At 41.9% G+C, this 13,065-nt stretch overlaps 1 protein-coding gene and 1 long non-coding RNA gene across 5 annotated transcripts in view; one reads left to right on the top strand and one right to left on the bottom strand.

The window, feature by feature from the left end:
• Positions 1-197: 197 nt before the first annotated feature.
• Positions 198-7,217, bottom strand: LOC141743423 (uncharacterized). The gene is made up of 2 exons (XR_012587042.1): positions 7,135-7,217; positions 198-6,547 (listed from the first exon to the last, which is right to left on the bottom strand). It is a non-coding gene; the product is annotated as an uncharacterized LOC141743423 (long non-coding RNA).
• An 87-nt stretch (positions 7,218-7,304) lies between these two features.
• TBC1D14 (TBC1 domain family member 14) overlaps positions 7,305-13,065 on the top strand; it is a 76,820-nt gene continuing 71,059 nt past the window's right edge. For 2 of the 4 annotated variants that reach the window (XM_074587516.1, XM_074587515.1), the window contains exon 1: positions 7,305-7,673. In XM_074587516.1, coding sequence (XP_074443617.1) covers positions 7,631-7,673 — 43 coding nt within the window. In that variant the 5' untranslated portion in view covers positions 7,305-7,630. Of the gene's footprint in view, positions 7,674-7,911; positions 8,069-12,287; positions 12,324-13,065 lie in introns of those variants that run through there. The other 2 variants (XM_074587517.1, XM_074587518.1) reach the window with 2 other exon arrangements.

Here is a 13,065-nt window from a genome sequence, read left to right as displayed (position 1 = left end):
TCTTTAAAAATAAAGGACAAGCAAACAAAATAAAATTTCATAATCTCATTCCAAACATTAATTTGTAATGACGACTTCACATTAAGAGAATACGAGACCTCATGAATATGAGACCTCATTCAAAAAAAATATAAAATTAAAACCCAAGCAAACCCACAGCCTCTCACATAACAGTCAAAGAACTTTTACATAGTGTGGAATCTAAAATAACAGACTTTATTTTTGCCTTCAAGTTGTGCTCAGCCATCAAGTGGTCAGTGTCTCACTTCTACTTTTGGAAAAACTGCACCTGTGAGAAGAAGATGCATACATCTGACTCCATGGCCAGACCTCTTTTTACGAAAAGGAAAAAAAGACAGACCCAATTTTCAACATCGCACATTTCAGCTTGGGTTTCTGTGTAGAATGACTGCAACTCCCCTGAATTAGAAGTGCAATGAAAACAACACATAAATACACACTTGGGAAATAACAGAAAATAGTTGTTTTGTAAGGTCCTTGGGTGAATATTTTTGTTCATTAGTATCTAGCATGCTTTTTAAACTTAGCAGTTAAAACTTTCAAAGGCATAAATTATTTTTAATTATTTCTTAAACATGGCAGGAGTATATTTTGTGTTTATAGAAGATGCTGATAAAAAATTAAATTTAATCAGATGGGCCTTTCAATTACTGTATCTGAATTAACTCTACATGTCCTAAAGAATTAGTTTCCAATGTAAACAATGTTTCTATCATGCAAAAACCACTGTATAGTCCTTGTCAGCAATTGCATCTGTCAGTGGTAGGGCAGGCTTCAAACGCACGTCAAACCATGACTTCATGGGAGTGAAGGTGCTGCCCACAGTGAAAATCCATGGAAAGGTACTGCGGTTCTCGGAGAGCCAGTCTTCCCAGGATTCCTTGACAGTAACTCATTCCTTTCCTGACAGGACCAGCATATTTAAGCATTATCCTCAATGAATTTGTCATCTGCCTTTCATGTACAGCATCTCACATAATTTTCTTTTATGACCTGTGAAACTATTAGCAACAAGGCTCCAGAGGTTTGGGACAAATTAACTCATACGGTTTAGCTTTCTACAGTAAGATCCCTTTTCCATTGTTCAAGTTGCTCTTAAAATGCATTATAATGTGCAAGTGCTTATAAATTTTATGAGCTACCTCTCTGCTCCAATGTGATGATAATGGGATTCAAAGGAAAAAACCGAGCTGGCACTGGGTCGGCATGCTGCTGAGAGAAAAAGCGACTGGGTGGCAAAGCACTGTTTTCCCTACCTTACTTCATCATTGTGTACAGCTTCCCCTATAAAAAAACACACTGAGGAGAGACTGAGATGAGAGGTGTCCATGTGTGCTTCCTTCTCCTACCTACCTGCAGCCTTCCCGTAGGGCAAGTGCTTCTGGAAGAACAGTACCTGTTACTGTGATGTATGTGCAACTGTAGAACCCTGTTAACCCAAGAACATGAGGAGGTGCAAAAGCCGTAATAAGTCTCCATTTCCCTCTCACTACAAGGCATGGTCACTTTTATTAACAGCAGTAACAGCTGTATAATACTGCTACAATTGCTTTTCACATAAAGGTTTTAGAAATTGTTAATGAAGGTGGCTTAACTGCCCACCATTTCTGCGTAGACCTTAGTTTACTCACTACAGCAAGAAGGAGACACAGTGAGCCGTAGCAGCTCTCCTTGTATCACAGAATTGAGCAGTCTCAAATTCTTGAATGCGTTCTAAAAATCAATCAAGCCTGTTAAAAAGTATAGATGAGTATATTTTCATATTCATTTCAGTGCTTTTCTTGTTCACAGACATGGAAATGCCTGAGCAAACGGCACTACAGTACAGTAGTGGTACTGAAGGCAAATGCGTAAGCACTAGAATAGACTGCCCAAAAAAGGGATGCCACTTCCACCATTACTGACTTTTAGGAACAGATTAGGTGAATGTGTCAGAAATTATGTAGGTATGTATACATGCATCCTGCCTCGGGGAAAAATGAGGAATTAAGTGATCTCCAGATTTCTCTGAATCACATTTTCCATACAGGAACAGTTTATATCCAGAAGGGCTGTTAAATTGATTCACAGTTTACAGAGAAAAAAACCCAAAACATTAGATTGCCTACGGGACATTCAAACTTGTGCAGGTTTTCCTTTATTGATCTCAAACTTGTGTTTGAAAGAAGTGCAACTTGTGTGTGGTTTAAGCCCATTGTCCAAGGAGTAATTTGCCTCATTAATCCCTACCTGCTGTGGTAGGCCACCCTGATCCCTTCCAGATACGGGACAGAAACCAGAACTGAATTTTCTTTTTTGCACAGTTACTTTATTCATGCAATAATGAATGTTAAGGACTGTTAGCATGCTTTTTGTTCCCAATACTCTTTTGGTATTCCCTTTTGCATTTTTTTTTTTTTTTACATTTCATAACTTCTAATTTTTGTACTGATGTTTGGCTTTTAATTGTCTTCACTTGGAGATATGGTTTTAGCCCATAGTCTTTTGACTCTGGAACCCTTATCTGTTTCACAACAAAGTCTTCTTCAAGAAGTCTCAAAAGTCATTCACGTTTTTTAATTTTTCCTCCATTTTCCCTATAGTTTTATTACATAGAATATTGAATTCTTTGAAGCACTGCAGATCCACAGAGACATAATAATTGGATCTGTTATCTGCTCAAATTGAATGTTACTTGGTTTCATTCATCATTACTGTTCTAGACAATAACTAGTTTTTAGTTCAGTAGTTTGTTTTTTTCTAGCGAGTTCCAATAGAAAGTTACCACATGTTGGGTGCAATGCTTTTTGTTACAGAATTAATCTGTCTGCTTTTGGAAACATAATTTAAATTGTACTTGCTTAAGAGAATAAATCTGCTATAGCATTCCAACTTTTCGTTATGCAGCCGTGCATAATATAAACCTTGTTTCCTTCTCTGGCATGATTTAGTGATAAGATCCATAACAGAAGTACCACGAAGGCTTTGTTAGCAATTATTTATGGGCACTTAAGATTCTGCAATTCTGAGATATTAATACAAGTAGCAATATTTTTAGTTTGTATAGTCTTACTCCTTCACACCTTATTACTCATTTTGTCTTCCCCGAACAGCTTGTAGACAGTGACAGAAACATTCCAGTCACACGCATCATGTTCCAGTAATATCAATGCAAACATGCTGGAAAGTCTCGCACTCTCTTCCCCTACCATTCCTGCTCTTCATTTTCTTGCTGTCTCATGGAGGGGAACTTTAAAGCATGTAACTTCTTACCCAGTGGTAACAAAAGGGTCAACAGTAATGGCAGTTATGGACCTGCCTTCATTTTTCTTACCCTTTATCAGGTTTAAGTTCCTATAGGAGGAGGCAGCCTTTTGGGAGAATGAAGAGAGACGTTCACCAGCTGTTCCTGATTCATTCCAAACCACTTAAAAAGGTTTGGTGCACAGACGTTCCACTGCCAGTAGGAATGCCCGTGATGATGGCTGTGCTAGAAATGGACTATCAAACACAGATGTACAAAAGGCAAATATTCGTTTTGTGACAACAAAATTGATTTGTGATGAATTTGAAGTAGAAGAGCATAATACTCTCCATTTGTCAAAAACATCACCATTTGCTTGCGAGGTATTGATATTTTTGATCAAATCATCATCCTGATCATCGCTACGTGTCAGCAGAAACTGAATTTATTCATTGTTCCCTCTTCCTGTGCCATAAAACACACATTAGTTACTTTACCATATGTACAAGTAATTCTGTAAAGCAAGGAGGAAAAAGATCAATGTCTCGTCTCTGTTCTAACACTTACCTTCAAGAGTGAACTCTTCTTTTAGCGTGATGGACTATAACAGAGATTATCCATCACTGCCTACACTTAGTACACCTCCACTCTTGTCTACGTGAGCTAAAACTACCTTTAAATGACTGCGATGGAAAACGGAGGCAGGAGCTGCTATCAGCGAGTATTCAGTGCTGTGCAACTGTTATGTCTTCACAACATGCAAATCTTTGGTTAACTAGAGAAACAAATATTATATAGAAATGTCTTCTAGCTCATGAGAGAATGACTGACCACAAAGTGGACAGGGAGCTGCACAGCTGATTGAAACGAAGCTCAGCTTGGCCATCTCTGAAACTGTTTGCATCATACTTGGCTTCTGATGAATGAAAATTCAATCTATATGTTCCCATCTAGTTCTTAAAAAAAAATAAAGTCGTATCAATTGCAAAATTGCTGAAGCTTCAAAACAGAACTGAAAGCCTAAGCGGAGAATTATTTCCCACATCCACAGGCATTAGAAGCATAAGGGAAGCTTGCGTTTCTGTTCCTTAACTCTACCTTGTTCTAAAGCAACAGAGGAAGGACTAGGAAGGACTTCTGCCTTGCATGCTTTTTTCACATGTAGTATATTTTGGAGAAATTGGTGAGACACAAGAGAGCACAAACCCTTCCAGTTTTTTTGCAGAGTAACCATGAAACTAGCATATCAGATTCTGCTGGCATGAATACGAGTTTGTACGACAGAGTTTTTCAATCGAATGTTTTCAAAGATTTGAAATCTCTAGCACTGAGGTACTATTAGACCAGTTAGATGTTTTTTGCCCACTAGGTGATTATCAGTTGCCAGTTTGAAGCTGCTCCATGCGGTGCTTCATTTTCTACACAACAGCCACAGGCAAGACACTCTTAAACAAATTTGTCCCAAGAATTTTTACAAAAATTAGTATTTTACATGTTTACCTGACTCTAAATCGATGGCAGAGCACTGATGATAAAACCGCGCTGAGTTAAGTGCCACACTAACTTCTTGTTGTGCTTGTGAGGATTTACTTACAACCCATCTATTAAAACAGGAAAACTCGATTTCTCAGCGTGCCCATCTGAACTTGTCAGTTTTGCACAGCTGAAAAACAAAGGTGTTAAAGGTCCTCTTTGCACTTAGTTATGCATTTGTACTTCCCGTACCTGGTAGTACCTGTTCTGTTTCCTTTTAATAATTGGGACATGCCACGTTTCCGTGAGAGCTAATGGTGTGACGCTACATTTAATCACATAATGTCAGCCCTTCACCTTTTACCAACAGAAGAAGAATAATACACAATACTTGCAGACAGAAACCATATTATGTTGGACAGAGGTGGCTTTAACAGAATCAATGCTAACTGCTAATGCAAAAAAGTCAACTTTTGCTAATAGCTTACAAGATCCAGAAATGCTATTTACCCTTTTCCATGAGTTATGCAGTCATTCACATGCAATAAAGAGTATTTTTTTATACTGGCTAGGCTGTGATTTTCTGTAAACATTTTGAGGCCAACCCTGGTATTTTCACACTGCGTAGCACACTGGGACCCTGGCTGTTCTGTGCTTCTTCAGTGCAAAGAACAGTTAAGAATTTTGTTGTGAACGGGTATCAAAAAACCTACCAGCTAAATAGGAAGAGTCATCTGTGGGTTGGAAATGGAAAATAGCCATTAAAATAAATCACTTAGAACGGGATCTCAAAGGTATGATTGTTAGGCAAAATTCTATCCTTAAATAAGTGCTGACTCAAAAAGCATTTAAGCGCCTAACTCCTTGTGTGATTTGAAACTATTAGCTGTTGCCTGTGCTCTGCTACTGCTGAAAGATTTCCTGCAGCAGGTATTTCTAATAGTTTCTTCAGCCTAAATAATATTACAAAGATGGGAGTATCATTACTTCCTTCGGAGACACCCTGCAGACTTACAGAACGCATGACTGTGTATTTCCATTCTTTACCTACCCTAGAAACCTAAGAACTTTGATGACAATACACTTCTCTGGTTGCTCCAACAGAATTTATTCACACTCTCAAAAACAGAAAGAAAATGTTAATACTAAAAAAGGAATTAGTGACAGCATATGCTCCAAAATAGTATCTCTCTTGCACATAAACAAGCTTATAGTGCTTCAAAGCTGCTTTGCTTTTATTTACCTTCTTTTAATAGTAATATGCAAGCTGTCTTGCACAGGTAGCAGTGTTTTTCAAAGAAAGATACAGAGAAATTAGTGCCAATCTTAATTATGTTGATACCCATTTTAGAAATCCAGCAGAATAAGCACTGAAATTTATCACTCTCTGACCCGGTCACAGAAAGTATCTGCAGAGGTGTAATTTTTGGCTGACAGTAGGTTTTCAGTGCCTACTTCTCATCTTGATAATGACCTAATTCTCATCTTGATAGCGTGGAACTGGTGTCAGTGGGGTCATGGTGGCAAGTATTTCCACACAAGTTTATCTCATCCTCTCACAATTTATTCAGGTGAAACTTGCCCACATCAAAGCTTAAGCAATCACAGCTTTGCTCTTCTTGATATTAAGCTAACTACATTAACGCAAATTCAGAGATTTCTGCATTTGCTGCACTCACACTTCCAGCTTCAGGGTAAACATAAGAGGCATGAGGTGATGAGGCTGATACTTACACCCTCAGGATAGGGGACAACTTTACTCTTTTATCATACAACTTTATCTTGTTCTAGAGAGACGATCACCATGTCTAGGTGCAAAACACATACGACCTGTGTGGAAAAAAAAACAGAATGAGTTTTAAAGATGATAAGGAAACGAGAACTCTGCTCCTGTGAGCTACCAGCTGCTTGTAACTCCTTTGATTCCAGGACGAGGTGTGGGCCATAGATTGACTACACAGATGCCAAAAGGGAACACTTTTGAGACAGGGAGTAAAGATAAGATAATGGAAAGATAAATCAGACGTGCAAGAACAATCACCACCACCCCAGAGCCTCCACTGTTGGTATTGCGGTTCAATTCCACGGAGCTACGGATACACCTTCACTTGATGCCCCAGACTGGGACCTTCCACAGCCCAAGCGTACAAAACCCATCAAGTTTTGCTTTCCCACTGAACGCAGCCAGAAACATAGGCAGAGCCCTCCGCAGAGCTGCTCCCCCCGGGGCCCGCCATCGCGCAGCTCCGGCCGCCCGCTAAGGCCGCTGGCGGTAGCGCAGGACGAGCTGCAGCCGCCCCGTAGCCGAAGAGCGGCTCTCCCCCCCAACACAGCGTGGCACTCCTCTAAACGACCGGCCTCCCTTAAAGCCCACCGCACTTCAACCCCTTCCCTTCCCTTCCCCGGGGCGACCCCACCGCCTCCGCCGCGGCTCAGCCGGGCAGGCACAACCCGTCCCCGCCGTTCGTCCGCAACTTCGGCCTCGCTGAGGCGATTCAAAATGGCGGCCAACGCCCAGCGGCCGCCTCCCCCCCCGTCGCCCGCCCCGCGCAGGCGTTTCCTTCCCTGCCGGGCGGCGCTTCTCGCCGCCGCGCTGGGGAGGGGGAGCGGCGGCGGGGCGAGAGGAGGCCGAGCCGCGGGAGCGGAGCGTCCCGGCAGGAGACCGGCACCTGTCCCGCCGGCAGAGCCCGCCGCTGCGCCTGCAGCCAGGTGTGCGCCGAGCCCGCCGCGGGAGCGGGCGCCATGGGAGGCCCTTCGCCGCGCCGAGAGGGCGCCCAGCGGCTGGGGGCTGCGCCGCCTCAGCCCCGTTGAACCCGCCGCTCCTCCGCGGGGACCGGAGAGCGACATGGACCGGCCGCCGCAGCCGCCAGCCGCCTGCTAGTCCCGCAGCACCAGCTGTGGGGCGGGTTGGGCATGGCCCAGCATGAGGAGAGCGGCGGAGGGCAGCGCTACCCCGGTGAGGCGTCAAACTTTCTGCCTGGCTCTTCCTCCTCGGGGCGGCAGAGCCGGCCGGGCGGCGGCTCGCAGCCAGCCCTGCCGGGGATCGGGCCGCTCTTGGGGCTGGGGCGGGGGAGGTTCGGTGGCACCTGCTGGGGCGAGGGGCAGAGCCCGGGGCGGCGGGGGGGGCGGGGAGCGGCCGCTGCCGGGGCGGGCCGGGCCGGCGGGAGCAGCCCCCGGCGGTGAGGGGCTCGCCTGGGGCCGGGCGGGCGGCAGGGTGACGAGCGGCAGGCTGCTCGCTTTGCTCGGCCGTGGCCACCTTAAAAAAAGTTGAGAGGAGCAGCTCGTCTTCGCCGAGTGGTTGAAAGAGCGCGGAGGAGAGCGAGCGTGGCTTCCTCCGGGCTTTGGGGGAAGGTAGTGCCTGGGTGTTTCGGTTTTGGGGCTTTTTCTTTTTTTTCTTTTCTTTTTTTTTTTTGGTGTAGTTTTGTTTTGTTTTGGTTGGTTTTTTTGTTGTTGTTGTTTTAAATGAAGGCCACCAGCTAGGAGGGAGCCTTCGCCGTGTCGGGTCAGCCTGAAAGCCCGTGAAAAGGCAGCAACTTCCATCTCTGTCAGAGCCTTCTCTTCCTAATGGAAGTCTCCTAGGCGATTCCCAAAGACCAAACAGAAGTACAGCCCATGTTAGCTGAAGTTCTTGTGGCGCTGCAGCTAATTTAATGTGGCATCAGGTTTCTTCAGTAATACTGGTTGGGGGGGGAAGAAAGCCCTGTAAACTGCTTCTGGAGCAGAGGCTTGAGAAAAGCACTGTGACTCACTTATATTGCCTGCCTGACGTAGCAAAAAAGTGGAAAAGTGGGGAATGGTTTACTTATGATCACTTTCCAGGCGCTCCACTCACAAGTCAGGTTTGTAAAGCTCGCGCTCTGTGAAGGAAGCCGGCTGGGAGTTAGATAAAAGACTTCTTAATTAAAAAAAAATAAAATATCCCATTTCTTTTTGCTATTAAAGTTTTGGCAGTGCTTACATATGTATCCTCAATCACTGTATCTCATTCGCATGCGTTGTTGAAAGCTAGGCTGTTCTGTAGGCTCAGGAATTCTTCACTGTTGGCAGTGCTGTGGCTGTTAGAACATGAACATAAACAATCTGAACCAAGAAATGTTTAATAAACAAAGCTGGTTTTGATGCTGTTGTGCACTGAGGTCACCTGCAGTTGCACTTGATAGCAGCAATGTGCTTCTTAGTACATTCAATAAAAATATTGTTAAATGCATGGAGAGTTTAAACCCCTTACTTTTTTTTTTGTATGTTTTTCCTTTAAGAAGAAAAAAAAACATTTGCAACTTTGTAATTGAGGCAATTCCTTCCTTTTAAAATCTTTTTTTAAAAAAATGCTGGCAGAGATAAGTGTTGAAGAGACAAAGTGATAAAAATTGAGACGTTAACTCTGTGAGAACTGAGCAGTATATGTAAACCATTCTTCTTGTTTCTATGAGGCAAGAAGATATAAAGCCTGTTTTGTAGATAGTTGTCTTACCCTTCCTTCTAAGCAAGTTCATTGCCTAAATTGCATTGCAGGTCACAGCAAACTTGGAAGAACGTGGAAAGATGAGTTGGCATCTTTCTCATTTTTGTATTACTCTTAACAGTTTGGCGTGCTGTTAAGTTTCTTTAAATTTTACATTAAAATGGGTTAAAAAGCCATTTTATTCTAGATCTGAGAAATTATAAACAAATATGACTTGTTCCCTCTGTGTGGTTGGGTGATACATAAAGTCAAAATGTGTTCTAAATCTTCTGGGTGTTATCAGAGCCTTCTTGCATGTTGTGATCAGAATCTGGGGAATGTAAGGCCGTATGGACAGCCATAGTGAGATGGACCAAATTTACCTGGGAGAGGGCCTAAAAGCAGGACTAATGGACATTGATATTTCCCTGAAGTTCTGACACTTGAAGTTCAGGAACTTCCTGAGTTTCTTTTTGTTTAGGAATCCTCAGTGATTTTTTTTCTTCCCTGAGCTTACCTGTAAACTTTTAGCATCCACTGTGTACTGTGGCAAGGAGTTATGCAGTTCAGCTACCTTTTGCATGAATAGCTATGTCCTTATGTTAATTTTGAACCTAGCTACAAAACTATCTTTATTTGGTGCCCCTTAGCGTTTACGTTGGAAGAGTTAGTGAGTAAATAATATCTACCTACCCTCTCATCGCCACTTGTGACCTCTACTGTAATTTCCTATCTCCTTTTTCCTTGTCATCTCGCTTCTGGGATATTCACACTTGTTAGGTCATCGTTCCTATAAGACATAGCATATTTGCAAATACCAGTTTTACTTAAATATATTATCATCTAAGTAAACCATGGGGATGATGAATGTTGTGCAGACAAAAATCCTTATGCTTTCTCAGTAGTTTATTATACTGCTAATACTTTAATAATGTTATGTTTGTTATGGTGATGTTACAATAATGTTATTAAATGATTTACGGAAAGAAGTTAGTATTGGAGCACACAACACTTGGAATGTTTGACATCAATTGTCAGATTTTGCGCTTACCAGCGAGGCAGAGAAAATGAGGAGTATAAATACCACTTCACTACATCCTTAAAAGCAATCCTACAACAACCTAACACAAAATGAATCAAGGAGTTCTCATGTATGTTTTTGACAGCTGATTACATCTCAAGTTTTCATTTAAAGCCCTTGATTGGGTATACTTCAAAGCTTCCCACAGTTTCGCTGAACTGTGTAAAACCTTTGTAACTTGTTATTGCATAATTTGCTCCAGCAAGCTAAAGCTGTTATATACTTCTGCATTTGCTGGCTGCCTGTTTACAGGATCTCTTCCTGTTAAATGTCTTGCTTAAAAACATACCAGTCCAAGTTAAAATAGCCTCAGTACCCTGCATGGAAATTTATTTTCACTTCTCTTTGAGCTTTCTTGTTTACAGAATTGTTTGGCCTCTTGAGCTGCTGTATTTACTGGCTCTTCCAAGGCCGCCTGGATGCCTACCATTTGTAAGCTTCGTCAAGAAGAGTCATACAATTAAACTAAGGACTGGCTGCTACTTGGGAAAATCATTGAGCAGAAGCGAAGGCAGCCACCAGAGGAATTTGTTATGGGAACATGCTTGTGCTATTTACCCAAACAACATCAAACTTTTTCTTCTTGGTTGATTACATTTCTGTACTTTCATGTTCTGGGCTGCATTTTCTGGATGCATTAATAAGCATGAATTGTGATAAAGCAAACACCTGCACCTTTGCTTATACAGTTCCATGGTGTGTGTGTGTATACGCTTTAGAGAAACATTGGGGCAGAGTGGGCTGTTGATATGAAGAGCAATATAACGTGTGTGAAGGGGTGGGTGAGCAAGGGGAAGAGAAAACAGTCAGACTTACGTTAGAACAATAAGTGAATCCAAGTGAGAATGTCTTAGAGGAGGAGATCCAAGTATACGCAACAGTAATTCTATCTAATGCTGCATGTTCCGTCATATTCATACACTTTGTCTGTCACAGTTGGCTTCATAAAATAGAATAGTTTGTTGCTGGTATTCAAGGATTGTTATTTAGGGGTTTTTTATATGTTGGGCGTTTTTTTGTTTGTTTTTTTTTTTTTCTGGACCTTGCAATTTTAGTTTAGTGAACAGAGAGGTTCATAATGTATGTGGTTGGTATGCTAGCTTTCTCAAGACATCACTTCTTTAAATTGCATAGGATGTAAACTTTTAAAACCATGGTAATGTGAAAAAAGAAAAGTTGCTATAGCAACTCTGTAAGAAAAGTGTTCATCTTCACAAGCTTTTTAGTCAATAAATTGACTAAAAGTGAATACTTGCATATCCAAAGGATTAGGCAACTGATGCATTGATTGATTTGGATGTGTAGTACATGGTTGGCTGTTAAAAAGTTCTGAAAAGGTCTAAAAGATGAAATATCCAGGGTTGTTTCTACTTGACTTTTCCCTACGCTTAGGAGTGGATTGAACTGGAGCATTGGGTCAGCTAGCAAATACCATTTGTGTAGTAAGCTAAAGAGTTGGTGTAGCATATGAAGTAGGTTTGGATTCATGAACTTTTCATGTGACTGAAAGCTTGTGGAAAAAGTCGTTACAGTTTGAACCAGTGGAATATGTTCGAAATGTGTTTTCTGTCACTGACTGCCTGTCAGTATCACAAAGCCAAAGTGTATTGATGGGCTCAGATCAAAGAATGGATGGTCAAACCCTGGTATTTGGCAGGGCTTAGGTGCCATTAGCCAGTGGTTTGGAACTGCTGGGAGGAACCAGTTTTCCCAAATGAGATGTTTGGGGTTTGGTTTGGGTTTGTTGTGTTTTTTTTTGTTTTGTTTTGTTTTTTTTTTTGTAGGGGTGGTGTTTGTTTGTTTTTTAAAAGTAGAATGTGGGGAGGACCTCCTAGAGGACAACTGGCACCTTTAATTAAGTGCTGCACATGAGAGAGAACAGACCAGAAGCAGAAGACCAGGCTTCAGGAGCGGGAGAAAAATCTGTCTAGAAAGCGAGCTGTTTGCAAGATGGGAGGAATATTCTTCACTCCTTCACACTTAGTGCAGAGTGTTTCAGAGTGAAGAAACTGAAGCAATATGTGCATATTTGTTCTGCCAACTGCTGCAGAGTAATTACATTGCAAACTTCAGCAGAGCTATTGGTAATTTAACTATTCATATAGAAAGAGAAGATACATGTAATGTCACAATAACAATCATGTAGTGGCTTAAAGGGTCAGTAGCAGTTTTTGGGAGCCAGGGCTGTGGCCCTGAAGGTGTTCCAGGTTTATGAAAGGCCGCAATTGCCCACAAAGACGGTGCATCTAACCCGCAGCTCATTCTTGACTGCCCTGTCTTTAAGGGTCGCTCAGATTTTGACTGGAAGTGGGGCACTGACTGGATTAACTGCCCTGCTGGCAGCCCCTGAGGAGACAGGGTGTGTATGTATAGCAAATATGAAGGATAGCGATCCCTGAGTGCAGTAAATACAATGTATTTGCAAGTGTCAGTTTTACTGTACATGCGCTGATGAAGTGTGTCATATGTATTGTCAAAACGTTGACTACATGGATAGCTTTATAGCTATTCAGATTTTGCATCTCTTGCTTAATGCAAAACTAATATGTTAACGCATTCTGTTTCAGTGACAACTTTATTATCAATGTTATGGTTTCCAGAAGAATGCTAAAAAATTCTATTTAAATGAACACTTTAGTATTTTGGCCTAAGTGTTTTGGTCTAAGTTTTGTAGCCCCTCCAACATCAGTAGATATGCAGTTATGACTGTATAAAAACAAATTTCAAATATTTGTCTTAATATTGACATGGAACATTAAAGTACTGCAGTTTTTATAGTATGTAATTTCACTCTCAGGAAATGTATACGAAGCAAACACTGGCACA

Source organism: Larus michahellis, chromosome 5 (assembly GCF_964199755.1).
Source record: "Larus michahellis chromosome 5, bLarMic1.1, whole genome shotgun sequence".
NCBI classification, from domain to species: domain Eukaryota; kingdom Metazoa; phylum Chordata; class Aves; order Charadriiformes; family Laridae; genus Larus; species Larus michahellis.
The sequence above is the reverse complement of the archived record's forward strand: the minus strand, read 5'-3'. Positions and strand labels throughout refer to the sequence as shown.